Here is a 19,459-nt window from a genome sequence, read left to right as displayed (position 1 = left end):
GTTGGTGACTCTGGAGAAATAACGTGAATAGACATTTTTGCTTCACAATGTACTGAAATGACCAGGAGTGTTAGGCATTACAGTATCCACCAAAGTGAATACAAGTTTTATAACCATTTGAAGCAAGAAATAAAGCTAAAATTGAAATTCAGTCATCAAACTGAAAACATGCTAATGCTCTCATTAAGAATATTTTCCCTCCAAAAAGGAAAGTGGCAGCTTGCATACAGATGCGAAAGGAAGCGTACTAGGCATACTAAATCGATACACAATCAACAACAGATGCCAATCTACTAAAAGTACAGTAACTATCAGTCACTGTGTCCTGCAGCTAGAATTCACTGTCTCTCTGTCTCTGTATTTGTCTCTGTCTCTGCAGATCAGAGTGGACGGTCCTCTGGAAGGAGGAGTGCTGTACGAGACAGTGACCGTGATGAAGGATAGCAGCCCCATCCTCCGGGACATGGCCTTCTCCCTGGACAGGAACTCTCTCTATGTCATGTCTGACAATCAGGTGAGGGAACGCCCTCATTTAGCTGCTGCTGTCAGGAGAAACGCTAAGCGGCAGAGTGATGTAGTGAGTAGCGAGACGGTCCTTCAGCTGAAAGTCCTCCGAGTTCATGCCCCTGTGACAGCAAGCGTTTGCTATGCTGACATGTCCTTGAGCTAGAAACTGTACATGTAGCTGTTATTTTATTTCGGCATTTCTGCTTCTACTGTGATAGCGAGAGAGACGGACAGAAAAGACCGGGGAGAGAGAGGGAGTGACATGACCCAATGGGCCCTGGTAGAAAAAGCTACAGCATGGAAACATTTGGGCCATTGGGAAAATTGTACAGGAAAACACTAAGTATAGTTTTTACATGTGTATATAGCTACAAAAAATAAGTAAATGAGTCATGAGCCAATCCTATTTTCTGTGGATTTGATTGGATCCAGATTATCAGGATATTGCAAAAAGAAATGTTTGGCTTGTTTCTGCACGGATACCAGCTTTAGAGTTAGCCTTGTTTTTGCATACGGATCAGGAATGAGCAGAAAAACTGTTTTAAATCAAAAACATTAATTTATGTTAGATAATAAATTAATGCCATTTATTTGGAATCCGACCAGATAATTATGACTTATCCCCAAACTACAATGTGGCAACTCCCAAACATTCCCAAGCTGCATGTCTACAGTAGGGATTGTTAAATATGCAGGCTGTGTGTAACGGGATGGACCACTGTTCTAATTACTTATCCATGCGAATCAACTTACAAGGGCATGCATCTTTTGTACATGGCGCACACACACACACACACACACACACACACACATACACACCCACGTCCCATAAAAAACATTAGGGGCATGTTCTATGTGGCTGTGTCCCCCCCCTCTCGTTTGCTCCTCACTTGGCCCGGCATCACAGAGGCGAGCAGTTGTTGTTGTTGGACGTCATTCTCTGCACTCATTGGAGATAAGAGTGAACAGTGGTAATCACTTTCAACTCCCATCAAGTGATTATTTTGGCGCAGCTGCATGGCACTGTGAAATGGGATTAGGTGTCAGTGCAGCCAAAAAAACAAAAAGAAAGCGCCCCTATCACTGCTCCCAGTTGTCTTCTGACTGCTGGAATGTGTTGAGCCAGAGTCACAGGACAGATAGGCAAAGTGCATTTGGTGTCAGTTATTTCTGAGCAACTCCAAAACTATTTTCTGTAAGCTTGAAAAACAGTCCAAAAATTGATAAAAGCGTTATGTTTACAAAACAAAAGATGTCATCTGAAGAGTGAGACAGAATAGAGGCACTATTGTGTGGGATACTGTCTTCTGAAACAAATCAAGGCAGCTCTGCCTTCTGTGTGATAGACTGGAAGAGACAGAACATCACTTATTGATGAGCTCTGGTCGTTCAAGGAGACACACGCTTCCTTCAAGGAGGGCTTCACGGCTACTCTCTTCACTCCGCCTCCGGTGACACATAATAACCGAGCAGAAACTAAAACGCAACTCGGCCAGGCATTTTCTTTCAATATTAGAACAGCTTTGGCTTTGTAGCCCTCAGGAGCTCGGAGCAAAGTAAAGCCTTCCTCTTTCCGTCTCCCTCTCCATCTTTGCTCAGCTCTCCCTTCAGACTCGGCTCGGGTGCGGAATCCCCCAGGGAGAGGGCTTCACTCACAGATTTCCCACATTTTCTAGTAGATCCCAGAGATGAGAGATTTTCGGATTCCTGGGAGCCAAACAATACAGGAATGATGTGAAATGAGGAGCGAGGCACAGACAGATTTGGCTGAGATCAGCCGACCCTTGTGGAATAACAATGAGCCTCTCTGTCTCCTGCCGAGTGAAACACGCAGGGTTAGCATGATGATGAAGAGTGAGGAGAAAAAAGAGGGAATCAGTGTGTGTGTGTGTGTGTGAGGATACTTGTGCTTGTGTCTGTGTCCGCATGAAAACTCCATTTGGGAACCATTATTGATATGAAAGAAAAGAAAATCTTCACAGCAGTTAATCTTTTTTCCTCACTGTGTGCCTTTAGTTTGATGATTTCTAAGAATAGGAATGCGGTATCCAAACACACAATAACCTCACTGAATGTCACTCGTCTGTCTGTGAAATGATGGCTGAAGGATTTAAACCTTAGAGAAAAGGGGAAACTGCTGCAGGGTTTTTCCAAGGCGACCTCTCAAAGTGACACTCTGTAAAGTGTAGAATAATTGCTTGAAATCCCACCAATCCACTTCTTTGTTTCTCTCTAGCTCTCCATATCTGTCTTCCCCCTCTCATCTGTAGGTAAGAGGGCTCTACAGCAGTGGTTTCCACTGCTGGAATTGATACGATTAATTAGGTACAGTCAAGTTTATATTGAACTACAGACAATGAATATTACAACCATTTATCAGCAGTTTTAACTATATTTTAACTTTAGCTTTATAACTGATTTTGAAGAACTCTGAATCCCAGCAAGTGGTGTTCAGGTGTTATTTGACCTGGGTTGGCAGGAGTTATTTTACTGGTTATTGCAACATTACATATAGCCTACTAAAGATCGGTCCCACATGTATTGCTATTTGTTGTTGATTTTAACGGAAACATCTAAACATCTACATAAAATCTTCTAATTCTTTAAAATTAGCTACTACTTCCATATATACCCATTGGTTTATTTTACAGCTCAATAAAATGTACAAAATCTTTGGCAATTAGACTCCATTGCTATATTTTGAATTTATGTTTAGGGGTAGAGAACCATCAGCCCCCCTTACGGAATCTAGACACCGGCGGTGACGAAGGAGCCCGAAGACCAGACCGAAGGAGGCTCCGGACCGGTCAGCTGGAGTAGATGACTGGAGTGGAGGTGGAAGGGGGGGTGGAGGGTTGCACTCTTTGCCTGCAACGACAACTGATAGCAAAGGGGGAAACGGATTTAAAACAGGGTTGGGACTCTGATTGGCCCTTGAAATTTGTCTATGATTCTGATTGGTTTAGCAGGAAGGTAAACGCCTCCAACAGCTGATTTGAGTTAGATAGAACATTGATTAAGAGTTAGGTCTTCCTTATAGAACCTACACTGAGCTACATTTCAATCAGGAGAGACTAGTTGCAGATATGCGACAGTTATACACAGCTTTAAAAAATGTACATTTATTATGATAACAGCTGTAGTGATTTAGGAGTGCATCGAGGTCTTCCTGAAAGAATTTACGCTGAGCTACATTAGTGTAAGAGCATCTCAGATGTTGTGAAAAGATAAGGATTTTGTAATTCCCAAAGCTGGAAAAGTGGACATGATTATCCAGGTCTGCCATGATACAATCCATGATGAGCCAGACTGAGATGCCGCCTCTCTGGAGCGTGAGGTTTTCATCAGTTTTCTGTGTTTGCTTTAAATGATCAGTTTCTCCTGAATAAATGATCTCAAAGAAGACAAGACAAACAGAAGCTTGATGAGCAAATACTAATTAATTACTAATGAGGATTCTAAAGTACATTGGACATAATCTGAGACTGAGGGCTTAATTTAGTGATCCACGATTGTAGAAAGACGATAGATCCATTTATTGTAGATTATACTGCGTATTTAAACTCATCACCACATATCTCGATCCAACATAATTACTAAACCGTCATAATTACTAAAGCCACTTAAGGCAGCCCTGCACGCGCAAAACGAACACTAGAGCGGTACGGGGAGCGTCACACTTTGACGCTTAGGGCCACTGACTAAGCATCCGTATATGACGAGTTGGGAGGAAGAACAACGCCTTGTATCCTTACATTTATAAGATATATTATATAGTGACCGTCATTGGCTGGACACTGAAAGAAACACCTGCACGACAATAGTTTCCATGGCTCAATGCAGTCTCTCATTTAGCATTTCATTTACTTTCTTTCTTGTGGTTTACTGTCCATATTCTATTCTACTCATACTTGATATTTGAAGTGAAGTCTCACTTGGAAATTCACCACCGCAGCAGCTCGGGTACTTGTAACTTTCTGCTTTGCCGATTATACCCACCAGAGCTCAAAATAATGTAATATAAAAAAAATTACTCTTTATAGCTGTGATCTCTGCTGCTTAAATAACACAGCCTATTGTTACAGCCAGGTCTGGACTAGTGACGTCTCTTGAATTGCAGAATTCTTAATCTGTGGTGGTCCAGGGCTTGTGGAAAATTGTAATTGTGTTAATTAAAGGCATCTTAAAGGCTGGATTGTTAGTAAATTGCATTAATATAAATGTCAACGTACTTTGGACTGCTACCTTTGTCAGAGAGGATTTGATTCAGCCCTAATTCTTCAGGCCATAGTCTGTCATCTTTAGTGTTTTACTAACATCGACATCTTGGTGGTTAAGATCCATTTAACAGGAGAGTTCCCACTTTGATTTTGGCCGGGGACCTTTGTTGGGTGTTTTATGACGCTTCTGACCTGTACTTTAACTGTCGCAATCCAATAAAAGGCAAAATACTCCATCATCATCATCTTAAACCAATGTGAAAAAAATATAATGCAGGCTGATGCGGATTCACATGCGGAGCTGCGATGCTTTTTAGACCTTGTGAACATACAGTATAACCTGAGGTCATGTCTTTTGACTTTCTTTGGATTCAACACAGCACATTCTTACTCTTGCCAGTTCTACTGAACAAATCAACGCTGATGTGCAGCGAGAGCATCACATTTGATTCTTCGCGGAAAGCAGAAGATCCATAGCTCTCCCCTTGTAAAGGTCACGATGCCTAACGGCCACGGACCGACTGTTAGTTTAGACCAGCTCCAGCCCACAACAATTCATGGATTATTCCCACTTCGTCAGATATGGACTTAAAACTACTGCCCCTCCCACGCTAGAAAATCATTTTGCTAATGGAATGCACCGAATGGGTTTTGAACTGCTGGGGGAAAAAAAGAGAAAGTTCTTTCATAGGGAGCAGCAGATAATCCATTTTGCCAACACAGACCTGAGAGAGCACCCACTTATGCTATCAGGAGCCCCGGAGACACTCTAATCCATAATCCACTCTTCATTTGGGATTGCTTACATCAGGAAATTGCTTGCATCATACGTCCAGACATTGAATAATAACAAAGTATAAAATAACCGGGTGCAGTTCCAAACCTGGTTTTGTATGCAGGGGTGGTGCTGGCCGTGTGACAGCAGTGCCTCAGCAGCTAATGGAGAGCTTACGCTTTGCCAGACATCCATGCATGGAAGTGGCAGCAGTAGTGGAGTGTATGGCTGCCTATCTGTCTGTCAGTTTGTGTGTATGTGTGTGTGTGTGTGTGAGTGAGTGAGTGAATGATGAGTGAGTGCTAACAGTGTAATTACTATTGCAGGAGTCTACAAGTTTCCGTGCTTTACCAATGCAAGAACATTGTTTATGAATTTTTTTTTAAAGAAAAGTTAAGAATATTGGTGCAGAAATGCTTCTCAAATGGTTGTAGTGTCACATCATGTGCTTTCTGACATCTGAGGACAAAAGAAAAATCTAAAAATTCCTCATGTGGGCAGAACCACAATGCTGCATGTTGCAAACCGGTGTCAAAGTGGTTTTCCTCTGAAATATTCCGCACTCTGAGCTGTGATGAAGCTTCCATATATAGCAAAATATACAACATGATGAAACGGTCTCTCCTCATCAGAACTGCTTATTATTTCATCAAAATGTCAATCAATCAAAAAACCCTCCCTGTCCTTCCTCCGGTTTAGGTGGCCCAGGTCCCCGTGGAGGCCTGTGAGCAGTATGGAACATGCGCTGAGTGCCTGAGCTCTGGGGACCCCCACTGTGGCTGGTGTGTCCTGTACAACATGTGAGTCTTTTTTTCCTAATCTTCTCCATAGACTGTTACAGTCTATGATCTTCTCCCATGCTCAATTACACACATCACAGCCGAGGGATTAAAACCAGAACATAACTGTTTACCAAACAGCACGTAGAAAGCCATAAATAAAGCTGAGCACATGCTCATGCGATTTAATATAACAAAGATATTGTGCTCCCTGGAGGTCACCATTATCAACAGCTGGCGGGTCAAACGGAAATCCAGAAGTGGTTGTTGGATAGTGTGATCCCTCTTAAATAGCGCTATTCAGGACAGCAGAAACTACACGCCCGCCAGATGACGAGGACAACTGGTGTTAATGGTGGAGGGATTAGCCTGTCAGTCCAACTGCACCTCTACATACCCGGGGACCATTTTGGACCTGACAGAGCAAGCTTATCCCTTCCATCTTAATTATCTGACCCCTGGGTTAGCTTGCATTATACCTCGATATGGAGCAAAGGGGATTCGTGAGATTAAAACGCTGTGTTTCTGAACCAGCCGCTGTGTTTGAAGCTGACCTCAGCCGGGGATTTACCCGTCTCATCGTATGACGTCTGCATTTTGGCGAGCAATATCTTGACGATGATCAGCATTATTTAAATTGCAGCTCTCAGTGTATCGCCAGTGAAATGAGAAGAAACATTTTTGTTTCGTCTTAATCCAAATTACCTCATTAAGCAGTTGTTTTTCCTTTTTCCCCCAAAGTGCTGACTTTGTCGGCAAGACCCATTTTAATGCCCAGTTAATGCCTTACAGTTATCAGTGAACAGATAGGCTGCTGCTCCCTCAAGTAGCCCCAAAGTCAATCATGATCCCTCACATTGCAGAAGGAGGCTACTTTATTTTTCTGTCTATTTAATCCTGATTGGGGTCTTTTTCTAGCCTCTGAATGACTCTCATGGAGGGTAAGGATCTCACCCCTGGCACTATGCGTGTGTGTGTGTGCGTAGTTCAACAGGCACAAAGCTTGACAAAAAGGGAACAAATTGCTCCATCAGACAAAACGTGGTGAATAAAAGAAGCAAAATAAAAGGCCATGAAAAAAAAACAATCTGACATGAAAGGTGTCCTTTTTTCCCGAGCCACTTTGGTTGATGAGCGGTCAGAAGATGACTGACTATAGTTTTGTGGCTCTAGTCCGCCTCAAGGAGCCCAGCTAGCATCAGCTCTCACAGCGTTTCTATTCCGCCTTCATATTGTGGTGTAATTACAGCAGAGGCCTCAGTGCTCTTTGAGCTCTCTCAGGAGGTGCCACCCCCTCAGCAACATCTCTGAGTCTATTAAGTACCCTCTCCCCTCGCTGTGCGCATTACACATTTAAAAGAAAGAGATGATGGTGTACAGCCAAAGTTTGCCATTGTGAATTTTAGTCTACAGCTGAGAGACTCTTGTTCTTTGTAATGCCTGTTGCTATCGGAGCCTGCACAAACCTAACTCATATAAGAAAACTTTCAAATGAATCAGTGTCACGCAACCACATTACAACCATCTCATCAACAAATCCCCATTTTGGAACACTGGACAAATTGCTCAACGTTTTAAAAATTCCTTTCTACTACCCCTTGTCATTACTATGAATGTACTTTTATTTTACTTAAGGTCGCACTATGGTGTCGACCCCGTCACTTCTTACTTTTAATTGCCTGTTGGATCCAGGAGCTAAAGTGTATTCTACTGGTGCACTCGGTGTAACGTGCTCTGCAGAGAAGCACAGTACAAATGTGAAGGGAGGAATCTGACCGAGCTGACTGAAAACCATGTGCAGGAGTCGACCATGACCAAAAACAGTCTAAACATGGACAATCCTATTTTTTGGTCATGTTAAAAAAGAAAAGTTCTACACAGCTTTAGAAATGAATGTAGTATCGGGCGCCCAGATAAGTCAGTTGGTAGAGCAGGCGCCCATATATAGAGGTTTACTCCTCAATGCAGCGGGCCTGGGTCCGACTCCGACCTGAGACCCTTTTCTGCATGTTATTCCCTCCTCTCTTTCCCCTTTCATGTCTTCATCTGTCCTGTCCTGTTTTTAAAATAAAGAATTAAATAAAGAAATGAATGTAATATCTATAATGTGTCCATATGTTGTACTTAGATTCAGGGAAGACTTTTCGATCACTACAGATGTCTCCTCAGCTTTGATTCAGACATGACATTCACCAATAGCTTTACTTTCATGCTGTTGATGTACAAATGTAACGCTAATAGGTCTCTACAGCCATGCTAACTAGCCGATGTTTAAAATGTATAATGTTTACCGTGTTCACCATCTTGGTTTAACATTAGCATGTGAACATTTGCTCATTAGCACCTAGCACAAAGTAAAGTGGCGGCTTACCGGTAGTTTTGCAGGTTTTTATTCCTAAACCAATGGCGCAAGATGAAACGTCACCACAATAATTGAAATTCACCCAGAAAACGTACCAAATTTAATGACAATCCCCGATAGTTGAGATATTTCACTAAAAACTGAAAATGTGAACCTCATGGTGGCGCCAGACGGAAAGGCACAGGATCGTAATTCAGTAGGTAGGATTCATCCTCTGGGTATCATGTACGTATGCACACACTTCCATGGCTATACATGTAGTAGTTTGAGATATTTCAGTATGTAATTCATCACTTAACTTGCGGGACTGTTACATACTGTGCATATTTAATGCTCCACAGGTGCTCGAGGAGGGATCTGTGTCTGAGGGCGGAGGAGACATTCCGCTTCGCCACGGACATTGACCGCTGTGTGAAGGTTATCGCTCACCCGGACAGCATTGCTGTCTCAGCACATAGTGTCCCTGTGAGTCTGCTTATCATTACACCAATCACTGCTCTGTCACTCCACTCCCAATGTTTACGAGCAATCACTGAGAGTAGCCTTGTACAGCCACATGTACAGTAAGTATAAGCATAGAAGATTAATTCTCCTAGTAAGACACTCTCTATATTTTGAAAACCCATGTACTGCGGGGACAAATGTTCAGAAAAAGGTGGGAGTTGTTTTTGCGGCTGTCAGCTACTGTGTCAGCATCCCTGATGCATATGCCGAAAGGTTGATTGTATTTCCTAAAAGCTTAATTCAACAGTTTTTGTACATTAGCCAAGAGCACAACGGAGGAAAGTACAGTAGGAGCTATTAGTTATTTTAAGGGAATTGTTTGACATTTAGGGAAATACACTTAACAGGCTTTTATTGCCGAGAGTTGAATGATTAATACTACTCTCTATCTGTTTGTTGTTGTTGTGTATTTGTTGCTGCTGGAGCTAACAGCTGGCTAGCTTAGCTTTACACAAAGTAACAGCGGAAGAGGCTGGCCTGGCATTGTCCAAACATAACAAACCCTGCCTACCAGCACCTCTTAAAATCACTAATTAACATTTTTTTCTCATTTGTTTAATCCTTAAGTGTAAAAACAACAGATTAAGGGGGTTGTCTGCAGGACTATTTCTTAGCCAGGAGCAATAATCTTTTGGAGTAAATTTTGCCGTATTTACAGTTCAGCCTCAAAATGGATTACACAAACACGATTTAATGTGTAAATTTGTGAGTTTAAGAAGTGCTGATAGGCAGAGTGTGTTGCCTTTAGGCAGAGACAGAGGCAACAAAATCAATTTCTCCTTGTTTCTAGTATTTGAACAGGGAGTGCTAAGCTAACTACCTTCTAGTCCAAGCTTCACATTTAACGGTTAGCTATAAATGGACTGTATTTATATAACGCTTTTCTAGTCTTAACAACTACTGTATACACTGTGGCCAAGTCTGCCGGACATGGTGCCGTCCGCTCATTAGGTAAACATTCACACACATTCACACTCCAATGCGCAGCTTCGGGGGCAACTTGGGGTTCAGTGTCTTGCCCAAGGACACTTTGGGCCAGGGATCAAACCACCAACCTCCCAATTGGCAGGCAACCACTCTACCACTGAGCCACAGCTGCCAAGTGTGGCAAGAAAACAAATAAACATATTTTTCCCATATGTTGAACTATTTCTATAATCTTGATTTTATTTTTAAAGCATCACAGAATTCCATACATGTGCCAATGCACCAGGCCAAGTTCGGCACATTAAATCTTTTCCCTCTCCAATTCTTTTAAGCTTCTGCTGGAGGTGAATAACGTTCCAGACCTTTCTGCCGGAATCTCCTGCTCATTTGGCCAGCAGCCCCAGGTGGAGGGTCATGTCAACGGGAACAGGGTTATGTGTCTGTCCCCGGCTGGGAAGGAGGTCCCTCAGATACCAGAAGGACAAGGTGAGCTCAGATATCATGTATCAAAACAAACACATTAAAAAATAAAGTTATATACAGTACATCTTAAATATACAGAGTAATGGTGATGCCAGTGTGAGGTGAAAAACAGATGGACCACCTTGCATTTTTTGTTTATCTAAAGAGTTTGATAAGTACCCAGGAGCAGTAGAATTTTCTCAGAGCATACACAGTAATCCTTCAATTGAAGTTTCTGACTGAAGGCATTCCCACGACAACAGCAATACGCCCTTGCAGTGACGCAGACACCAGGTGGCTCTTTACAGAAGTGTGATAAAAGTATTCCAATTTTTTTCTCATTTTGACCTCCTCTTTTCGTTCGTTGTTTTCGTTCTTTCCCCCATCTATTTTGTCTCTCTGTTACTTACTCTCTCTCTCTCTCTCTCTCTCTTTCTCTCGGTCTCTTTTTACGGCCGCTCTCTCTGTCATCAACTCTCCTGCATATTATTAATTCCCTCTCGCCGTCCTTTCACTAATTATGCTCTCGCTCGCTCTCTCTCTCTCTCTCTCTTTCTCTCTCTCTCTCTCTCTCTCTCTCTCAGACTGGGCTGGCGTAGAGCTCCGTCTGAACTCAAAGGAGACGGGTCAAATGGTTGCCAGCACAGAAGTGAAGTTCTACAACTGCAGTACCCATCAAACGTGAGTTCAGCTGCCACTGCCAAGCCCATCCCCCCCTCAACCACACATACTTTGATTTGTTCAATAAATGAAGGAGCACGACTTAACTTAGGGCAATGATGTACTGATGCTCACAATTCCACTTAAGATTGGGCTGTTAGATAACCTCTGAGTTCAATTTATCTGTCAGGTTTAATTTAAATCAACATGATGCATTTGCCATGGCCTGTTTGTTGCGACTTTGCTTAAACTGGTGTGTGGGCTTACTGCTTTTGGCTTTAAATACAAATAGCTACAGTGTTTCTGTCAGTTTCTGAAAAATACTCACTGATCTCTATATATTTTTTAATACCCAAAGCATTTATGCTCTTTTAATCCAATACCTTATTCATAGTCACACCTGGAAACTGCTTAGTAGACCTGCAGTGTTGGTAGAGCAGTATTTCTTGTGTAATTGAGTGTGCTTCGCTGTATTCGTAGGTCAGCAGTCCCCGAGGCCCCCTGAATAGACTCAAACACACACACTCCTTTCTGCCTTGACTTTGTCCCAAGTGGCCCCACCAGAGAATTGTTTGTCTTGACCATTTTTGGATTTTTAGCGTTGCTCTTGTGCCTTGAGGGTGGATGAAATAATGTAAATTAAGGAGGCCTTATTTTTAATACTCATCTGTTTTTTTCTTACCAATACAAGCTCTTTCTGACTGGGCAGGGAAGCTGCTTTGACTTTGAGCCATTGTGCTAATGTCAACTGCATTTATCGTCACATTAAACTATGACTGAGTGTTTTTATGTGAATAGCAATTACAATCATTGCTACAAAGGTGACTCTTATTAGGATGAATGCCAATTAGTGGCATTTGTCAGCTTTAAAAGATGTCTGCAAATCAGCAACTTCATGAATTGAATCTCCTAAAAGGTAAAATGGCACAATGTTGAATAAGTTTCTTGAAAGACCTGAAATGAAATTCATGAAATTTTTACTTTTTCATCCACATTCTGAATGGCACAGTAAGACGAGTAAGGGAAATAAACATTCTCTGTATTTTGAGGCTACTGAGAGTTGAAACAACCTTTAAAGGTACTATGTGGGATTTCCAAAAATCCTTATTATTATTGACACTGGTTAGGTGAACTGCGGTCAGCATCCTGTTCCTTTTACTCGCGCACATTCTGGTAAGCATCCTGGGCATCAGCTAAAACAATCGCACGAAGCTAAGGGTTAGCCAGCTAGCTGTATCTTAGCTGCGTGGCATTGATCTAGTGTTGGTTGTTTCGTGACATTGGCTGATAAACTTCTTTGAAAATGGCAAGCTTACAAATTTACCAGTCAGATCACCCTTGGGAGTCTAGCAGAATAACCTGACATTATACACTCAAGAAAGTATTTTGCTATGTTTGCTAGCCAGCAGTTTGTCCAAGTTAGCGACCAAGCTAAAATTAGCCAGCTAAAACCACAATATCACAGTATAGTTCACATGCTTTGCATGTAACGTTACTTGTCTAATAGAAAGAAAGCTTGCTCGGGGTAGGTTTTGAGCCTCAAGGTTCCCTATTGAATGGTTTATTCATAGCCAAACCCTGGGAATTAGCTCACAGTGACTACATGCCATCTATTGTTTAACTGCAACATAAATGCCCCTATATAACCATATTAAGCCATTAGAAAGAAACAGTTGGAAGCTCATCACATCCGCCCCACACCAATACGGCCTCCATTAGCTGCAGAGTGACCCTGTGAACCCCTGTCATTAATATTTCAGACCAAACACACTCCTAACTCAGCACCACCTCCTCCACCTCCTCTATACCACCATCACATCACCCTCCATAATTAATTATCCAGTGTTTGCAGCTCCCTGACAGTCCGGTTCTATTAATACCCAACCCCCAGAATTCACACACACATACACACACACACACACACACACACACACTCTTTTATGTCCATACTGGCCCTAGGCAGCTAATTAATATAAAAATGTAATGGTGCTGCACTACATTTATTGGCATTTGTAGCTTGCTGTGAGCCACAGTATTGGAGTGCTGCTAGTGGTTTTATAGTTTCCTCACGGTGTCATCTTATTGCATGACCAAATTCATGAGAGTGGACTTTGATAGTTTGATACTGTTGTATTTAAAAAAGTTAAAAACATTGTTTTGAAAACAATGTATTTCTGTTAATGTATGCTGCAGTCAGGTTGGGAAGATATGATTTATTTCAATGGTGAAGACTCCATATCAAGCTGTTTAATTCTCCTTCTTTGTCTCTGTGAAGAGTAGATCCAGACGGCCTTACTGTATCTCACCTTCCCCCTCTCTTCCTCTGTTTCTAATGAATTGATTAGGTCATATCTATCATTTAGCATACATGAGGCAACTCATGGTCCCCACTGGAAAGGTAAAAAAAAAAAGATTTATGAAATAAAAAGTTTAGAACAAGGACACTGTATGACCTCTACGTTTTTGTATATAACTCTGTTTAATTTGAATGGCTTTAAAAGGGTTTTAAATGACAGGGACACTTGCAAAGACTTAAATGGGCGCTATGCAGTTTTTTTTCTTATTTCTTGCAGGTTTCTCTATAGAGCTCTCCCTACAGCTTCGGAATACATATTTGGCAGCTGTTATGTTTAGTTGTGTCTGACTCCTCGCTCGGTCAGTCTTCCGTTTTCTCTTTCCCCGTTCCTCCAAAAATGCTTTCTTAGCTTTCTGCTTCTTGTTTTGCCTGCTCAGCCACGAGGATAGTGTAAAAAGCTCCATTGCTACCTTGTTAGCCAGTTCCTGAATGGGTGTATGTGTGCAGTGCCATGAAGAAATTTGTTACATCACAAGACCTTATATCATGTGATACTTCCTGAGGCTGAGGCCGGTGACCATCATTCAACTCAAAAAAAGTCATAGAACCATTCCAATTACTTAAAATAATTTATTGTCATATACGACAAAAAGACTACCCTTCATTGCTGCCTGCATAGAAAACGAAGACATCACTGGGATGGTCAAAGTCAAAGTCTGCTTTATTGTCAATTTCTTCACATGTCGAGACATACAAAGAGATCGAAATTACGTTTCCCTCTATCCCACGGTTTAGACAAGACATATTTTACCAATTAGGTCCACAGACAAACATAACATTCAAGTAAACAATATAAAAAATAAAAAAAAGAAGGCATATACAATGAAGAAAATAAGAGCAGCAAAATTTGAGTTGAAAATGTGCAATTATGCATACAGTAGACAGTCAAAATAATAGTGCAAAAGTCAGGCGGTAGCATAGTGGTGCCAGTTATGTAAGGGCAGCAGAAATGTGTTCAGAGGTGTTTTCAGGACAACAGGACAACAACAACAAGTTGCAAAGTGTGTGTTCAAGTGTACAATTGGAGTAGTGCAAGGCAGCCATTGTGGTTCCAAAGTCCAGGATGTTATGTAACTGAGGGTGGAGGGGGGAGAGGGGGGAGAGAGTTCAGCATCCTAACAGCCTGGTGTATGAAGCTGTTGGTGAGTCTGGTGGTACGGGAGCGCAGGCTTCTGTACCTCTTCCCCGAGGGCAGTTGATCAAACAAATTGTGAGTGGGGTGACTTGCATCACTCACAATTGTGGTTGCCTTGCGGGTGAGTTGGGAGGTGTAAATGTCCTTCAGGGAGGGGAGTGAAGCACCAATAATCCTTGTTAAACTCAGCAGAAAGCTATGATCCTTCATCAGTCTCCCTTTTTCAACCTCCTTCACCCAGGAGAGGAATGTGTAGCCTACATACTTCGCGAATGCAAAGCAATTCAATATACAGGAGGCAATATTAAACGGTTGCTGGTCATGTAGTAATGTAGTTCTTTCATCCTGCAGGTGTCTGTCCTGTGTAAACAGCACTTTCCGCTGCCACTGGTGTAAATACCGCAACTTGTGCACCCATGACCCCAGCAGCTGTTCTTTCCAGGAGGGAAGAGTCAACGCCTCAGAGGTACAGCAAATTCCAATAACATAAAGACAGCTACAGAGCACCATTTATCTGTTTCTTGTGACACACCACACTGGAAATGGCGATAGGTGTAAACCGAGCCCTGGGTATAGTGCTTTGCCTTTGAGAAAATGAAACGTCAGATGGACCAATCTGGAATCTTGCTCCTTATAACATCATAAGGGGAAAGGTTACCTCCCCTTGCTCTGCTTTGCCCACTCACAGAATTTGGCCTGCCCATGAGAAAGAGAGAGACATACTGCTTGCAAACAAGCGAAGCAAGGCAAACGGTCATAGCCACACCCCCGTCCTCCACATGCCCCCCCCTCCTCATTAGCATTTAAAGCTACCGACACAGAAATGGCACGTCCTGAGGAAAGCTCATTGTGGGACTCGCTCTAGTGGCTGTAATTCCGCACCAAGGCTGAATTTCGGGAAAGAGACTTCCGATGCAGTGTTAAGTATTAGGTTCTCTTAATAAAGTTCCCTTAGCCTTTGGAATTAAAATAACCCCCGCATCATCACACACCCTTCACCATACCTAGAGATTGGCATGGTTTATTTTGGTTAGCTTAATAGCTGGTTTGATTTAAATTAAGAGATGATCTTATGGAAAGTTCCCCAGGCCCATCTCTGTGTATGGTGAAGGGTATGTGATGATGTGGGGGGGGAGCTATACTACATCCGTAGTAGAGAGGGACACATAAATATTCACACTGTGAATAGAACAATTACGTGTGTGTGTGTGTTGTTTTCACAGGACTGCCCTCAGCTCCTTCACTCGGGGGAAATTCTTCTTCCGGCCGGGGAGGTCCGACCCATCACCCTGAGGGCCAGAAACCTTCCCCAGCCCCAGTCAGGCCAGCGGGGCTATGAGTGTGTGGTGCATGTGCAGGGTGTCAGCCACCGTGTCACGGCGCTGCGCTTCAACAGCACCAGCGTGCAGTGCCAGAACAGCTCGGTATGACCTCAAACACTCCCAGTGGGAGTCTCACAGCTGTCAAATGAGGCAGACAGCTTGGATGCTGTGTAGGCAAGGTACATAGGGTGCATCAGTGAATATCGCCTGAGGTGTTGAGCATACTAAAAGAAAGTAGAGGAAAGGTAAAGTAAAAGTGATGAGGAAAGGTGGAAAGCATGTGAGAGAAAGAATACTTACAGTGAAGACTGATCTGAAACTGAGATGGTGTATGTATGACACGCCAGGTTGTATGTTCATTAGCGTGTTTATCTATGCCGTTTGGCCTCCAAGTAGTACTTGCCATACTACGTAGCAAGTAGTATGGGTGGGCGAAAATCCACGTAGGAAGGTTGGTTGGGGTCGTGTCACGTTTTTCTAAACTCAACCGTCACTTTCTTTTTTTTACTAAAGCCAGTTGCTTTCTTCTTGTGATATTTACGTCCAACTGTATAGAGCATAGACATACACGCAACTAGCTCAAAATGTGTACAGATAACACGCCAATTGGCTTAAAAAAGTGGGTGTCTATGTTTACGTGAAGTCATTTTGTCATAATAAACAGGTAAGAAAGCAAGGAAGGAAGGAAAAGGATGAAAAGGACACTTGCTTGTCTATTAAGCAGCATCTTGTCTGACTACCACCTATAGGTTAGGGTTAGTGATGTTTTTCAAACAGGTTTGGGATTAATACAGGAGATTATTGTTGCATGATGCAAGTCACAGGCTAAATTTCCATGCAAAGCGTACATTGCTACTCTGTGACAATGAATGAAAAGGCCATTTTCCTCAGATGTGGATGATTGGCCACCTCAGCCAGGGTTTGCGTCCCCACATGTCAAAGAGGAGAGGAGCAGACAACCATGGCAGAAATGACAGATGGTTAAAAGCCTTGTCTCTCTGCTGCCCTTTCATCTTCTCATATTCCTCCACTCTGTCTTTCTCTCTGTATTTTTTTTTTTAACCTTTTTTTATCCTCTGTCTAGCTTTGACTTTCTCTGGCTCTCTGGATCCATTTACCGCACAATTCCTCACTCTCTATTTCTTCTTTTCAGTACATGTACGAGGGTGTGAAGATCAGTGACCTGGCAGTGGACCTCTCCATTGTATGGAACGGCAATTTCATCATCGACAATCCCGAGAAGATTAAAGGTGCCTCTGCCATCCATCACTGCCAGGCCAGAGAAGTGTAAAGCACTCAATCCACAGAGGATAGATGGGTCATAGAGACCGCTTCAAGGCTCCCAAAAGGCCTTAAGAGAAAGTTCACAATAGCAAGGAGTGTTTTCAGAAAGGCACCCAATTATTTGTGTGCCCGGAGGGTTCAAGGGTGAATCTTCATATTTGCTCGGTTTGGCTCTCAAAACTGCTCTTGGTTCCCTCTCCCTCATCATGCGAGAACAGGTGTTGGTCAGTTATCATTGTGGGTTGTATATTTAATACATCCGCATAGCCAAGTATACACGGTGATGGCCATGAATTGTATAAGGCCTTTCATTACATAGGTAAGTTTCTCTATGGCATAGGCTACTTATACAGGAGAGGATGTAAGTTTATTCGATTACTTCAAGATTTTTTCTTAAGATAAAGGAATCTAAACTAACTTATTGAGTGAGTATTATGGAATTCCCTAGATGACTGTCCATGGATGTAGCCAGTTATTTTCAATAGTGTCCTGCTGCAGTGCTCCAGGCTCAGGCCGACCTAAAAATCACAGCTCGGGGTCTCTAAGTCATAATCATAAGTAGGGTAGGATCATGGGAGTTTGTCTTTTTTGCCAATGTAAATCTATCTGATGTGACTCAAGCAGAAACAATGTTCACGGATGAGTTTTAATGTATTAAAGATTTATTCACGTTACAATTTGTAACGTTAATTTTATTATAATGAAATAGCCACTGTGTTTTTATCTTTTTGGTGGTAACCAGTGTAGCATGGAGAATGGGGGAATTAGCAAGTTAGATAGCTAAGCAACCCAAATGAGTTAAATAGAACAAACTGATGCTTTAGCCACATACACAGCATGGAAGCATGGTGGAATTACTGACTAGCCAGCCGTTCATCTCCAGTCGTCAGACCTCATCCCAGCAAAAGTCCTCTAGCAGCGGGGAGAAGTGGAGAGACAGCGGGTTGGGCCAGCTGTTTTACATTACCTACATTTATTACATTATTAAGTTCTAGTTTTATCGGCATATTAAGGTTGTATGTTTTACCTTGGTGTTATTGGTAGAGGTAGTGTGGCTACTATTAGGCAAGCTGTAGTATCCAGATCTTATCGTCCCTGGCGACTGGTGTACACAATGTCAGACGTCCCAGCTTTCTCCAAGCTGGGGATCTGAGGGTCCGGAGGAGGAGGTGGGCCAGAGCCTGAAGCTCTGCAGCTAGACCCTTCTCGGTGTTTTTGGAGTTGACTGTACACACTTTCTGTTAAGGAATGTGTTCTCATTGGTTGATTAGTATTTTAATCAGACTAACTTGTAACATAACTCCCTACTGGTGTTTTTACAGAACATCCTATGCTTGACATTTGCTGTGATAGCCTATTTATAGTGACATTCTCCAATATAATCAATATTGAAAAGTGAAATGACTTTATATTTTAACTGAGCAGATATCCTCTGCGTTTTCCCACAGTGCACCTCTACAAGTGCAACGCCCAGCGGGACAGCTGTGGCATGTGTCTGCGGGCGGAGAGGAAGTTCCGGTGTGGCTGGTGCAGCGGTGAGGGCCGATGCACCATGAAGCAGCACTGCCCCCCCATCTCTCCGTACGCCAGCCGCTGGCTGGACCTTTCTGCCAGGAATGTCAAGTGTACCAACCCACGCATTACTGAGGTCTGTTGAGTGTTTGTTTGGGCCGTTGTCAGCCCATGTCAGTCAGTCAGTCAAAAAATGAAGTTCAAGATGGAAGGAGGGCAGCCTTGTGTCAGGGTTTTCTTTCATTTTCAAACTCATTGACCGACGTATGAGGCATGTCTGACAGAGGAACCAGTTGGTTGTTAAAATAGCTGAAACTACTCTATTTCCCTCTGCTCTGGTTACCAACTGAGTGGATAGGTTTCAGACTTTTGGACCAGTAACATTTGATTAATAAACCTCAGCTTAGGATTGTTAGATAGTTTTGTGCTTTTTCAGAAAGGTTAAAAAAAAAAAAAATCTCTAAAGAATTAGGTTGACTTCTACGGATTCATATGCTGTAGTTGTGTTCAGTGTTGGGCCAGTTACTTTTAAAATGTAATACATTATTGATTACTTATTACTGTCATTTGAGAGTAATTAGTTATATTACAATAATTCTGTCTCAGAATTGTAATGCTTTACACTACATTTGTTTTACTTTCTCCAAAATAAAA

At 42.4% G+C, this 19,459-nt stretch overlaps 1 protein-coding gene across 1 annotated transcript in view; it reads left to right on the top strand.

Annotated features, from left to right (window-relative positions):
- The window catches only part of LOC117943335 (plexin-A2-like), a 79,743-nt gene that overhangs the window by 28,700 nt on the left and 31,584 nt on the right, over positions 1 to 19,459 (top strand). Inside the window, exons 4-12 of the mRNA XM_034869415.1 lie at positions 380 to 514; positions 6,202 to 6,302; positions 8,985 to 9,108; positions 10,407 to 10,560; positions 11,121 to 11,217; positions 15,039 to 15,153; positions 15,911 to 16,111; positions 17,163 to 17,259; positions 18,742 to 18,941. Of these exons, the coding sequence (XP_034725306.1) occupies positions 380 to 514; positions 6,202 to 6,302; positions 8,985 to 9,108; positions 10,407 to 10,560; positions 11,121 to 11,217; positions 15,039 to 15,153; positions 15,911 to 16,111; positions 17,163 to 17,259; positions 18,742 to 18,941 (1,224 nt within the window). The remainder of the gene's footprint in view (positions 1 to 379; positions 515 to 6,201; positions 6,303 to 8,984; positions 9,109 to 10,406; positions 10,561 to 11,120; positions 11,218 to 15,038; positions 15,154 to 15,910; positions 16,112 to 17,162; positions 17,260 to 18,741; positions 18,942 to 19,459) is intronic.

Source organism: Etheostoma cragini, chromosome 4 (genome assembly GCF_013103735.1).
Source record: "Etheostoma cragini isolate CJK2018 chromosome 4, CSU_Ecrag_1.0, whole genome shotgun sequence".
In the NCBI taxonomy this organism is placed as follows: domain Eukaryota; kingdom Metazoa; phylum Chordata; class Actinopteri; order Perciformes; family Percidae; genus Etheostoma; species Etheostoma cragini.
This window is presented reverse-complemented; position numbering and strand designations above follow the sequence as displayed.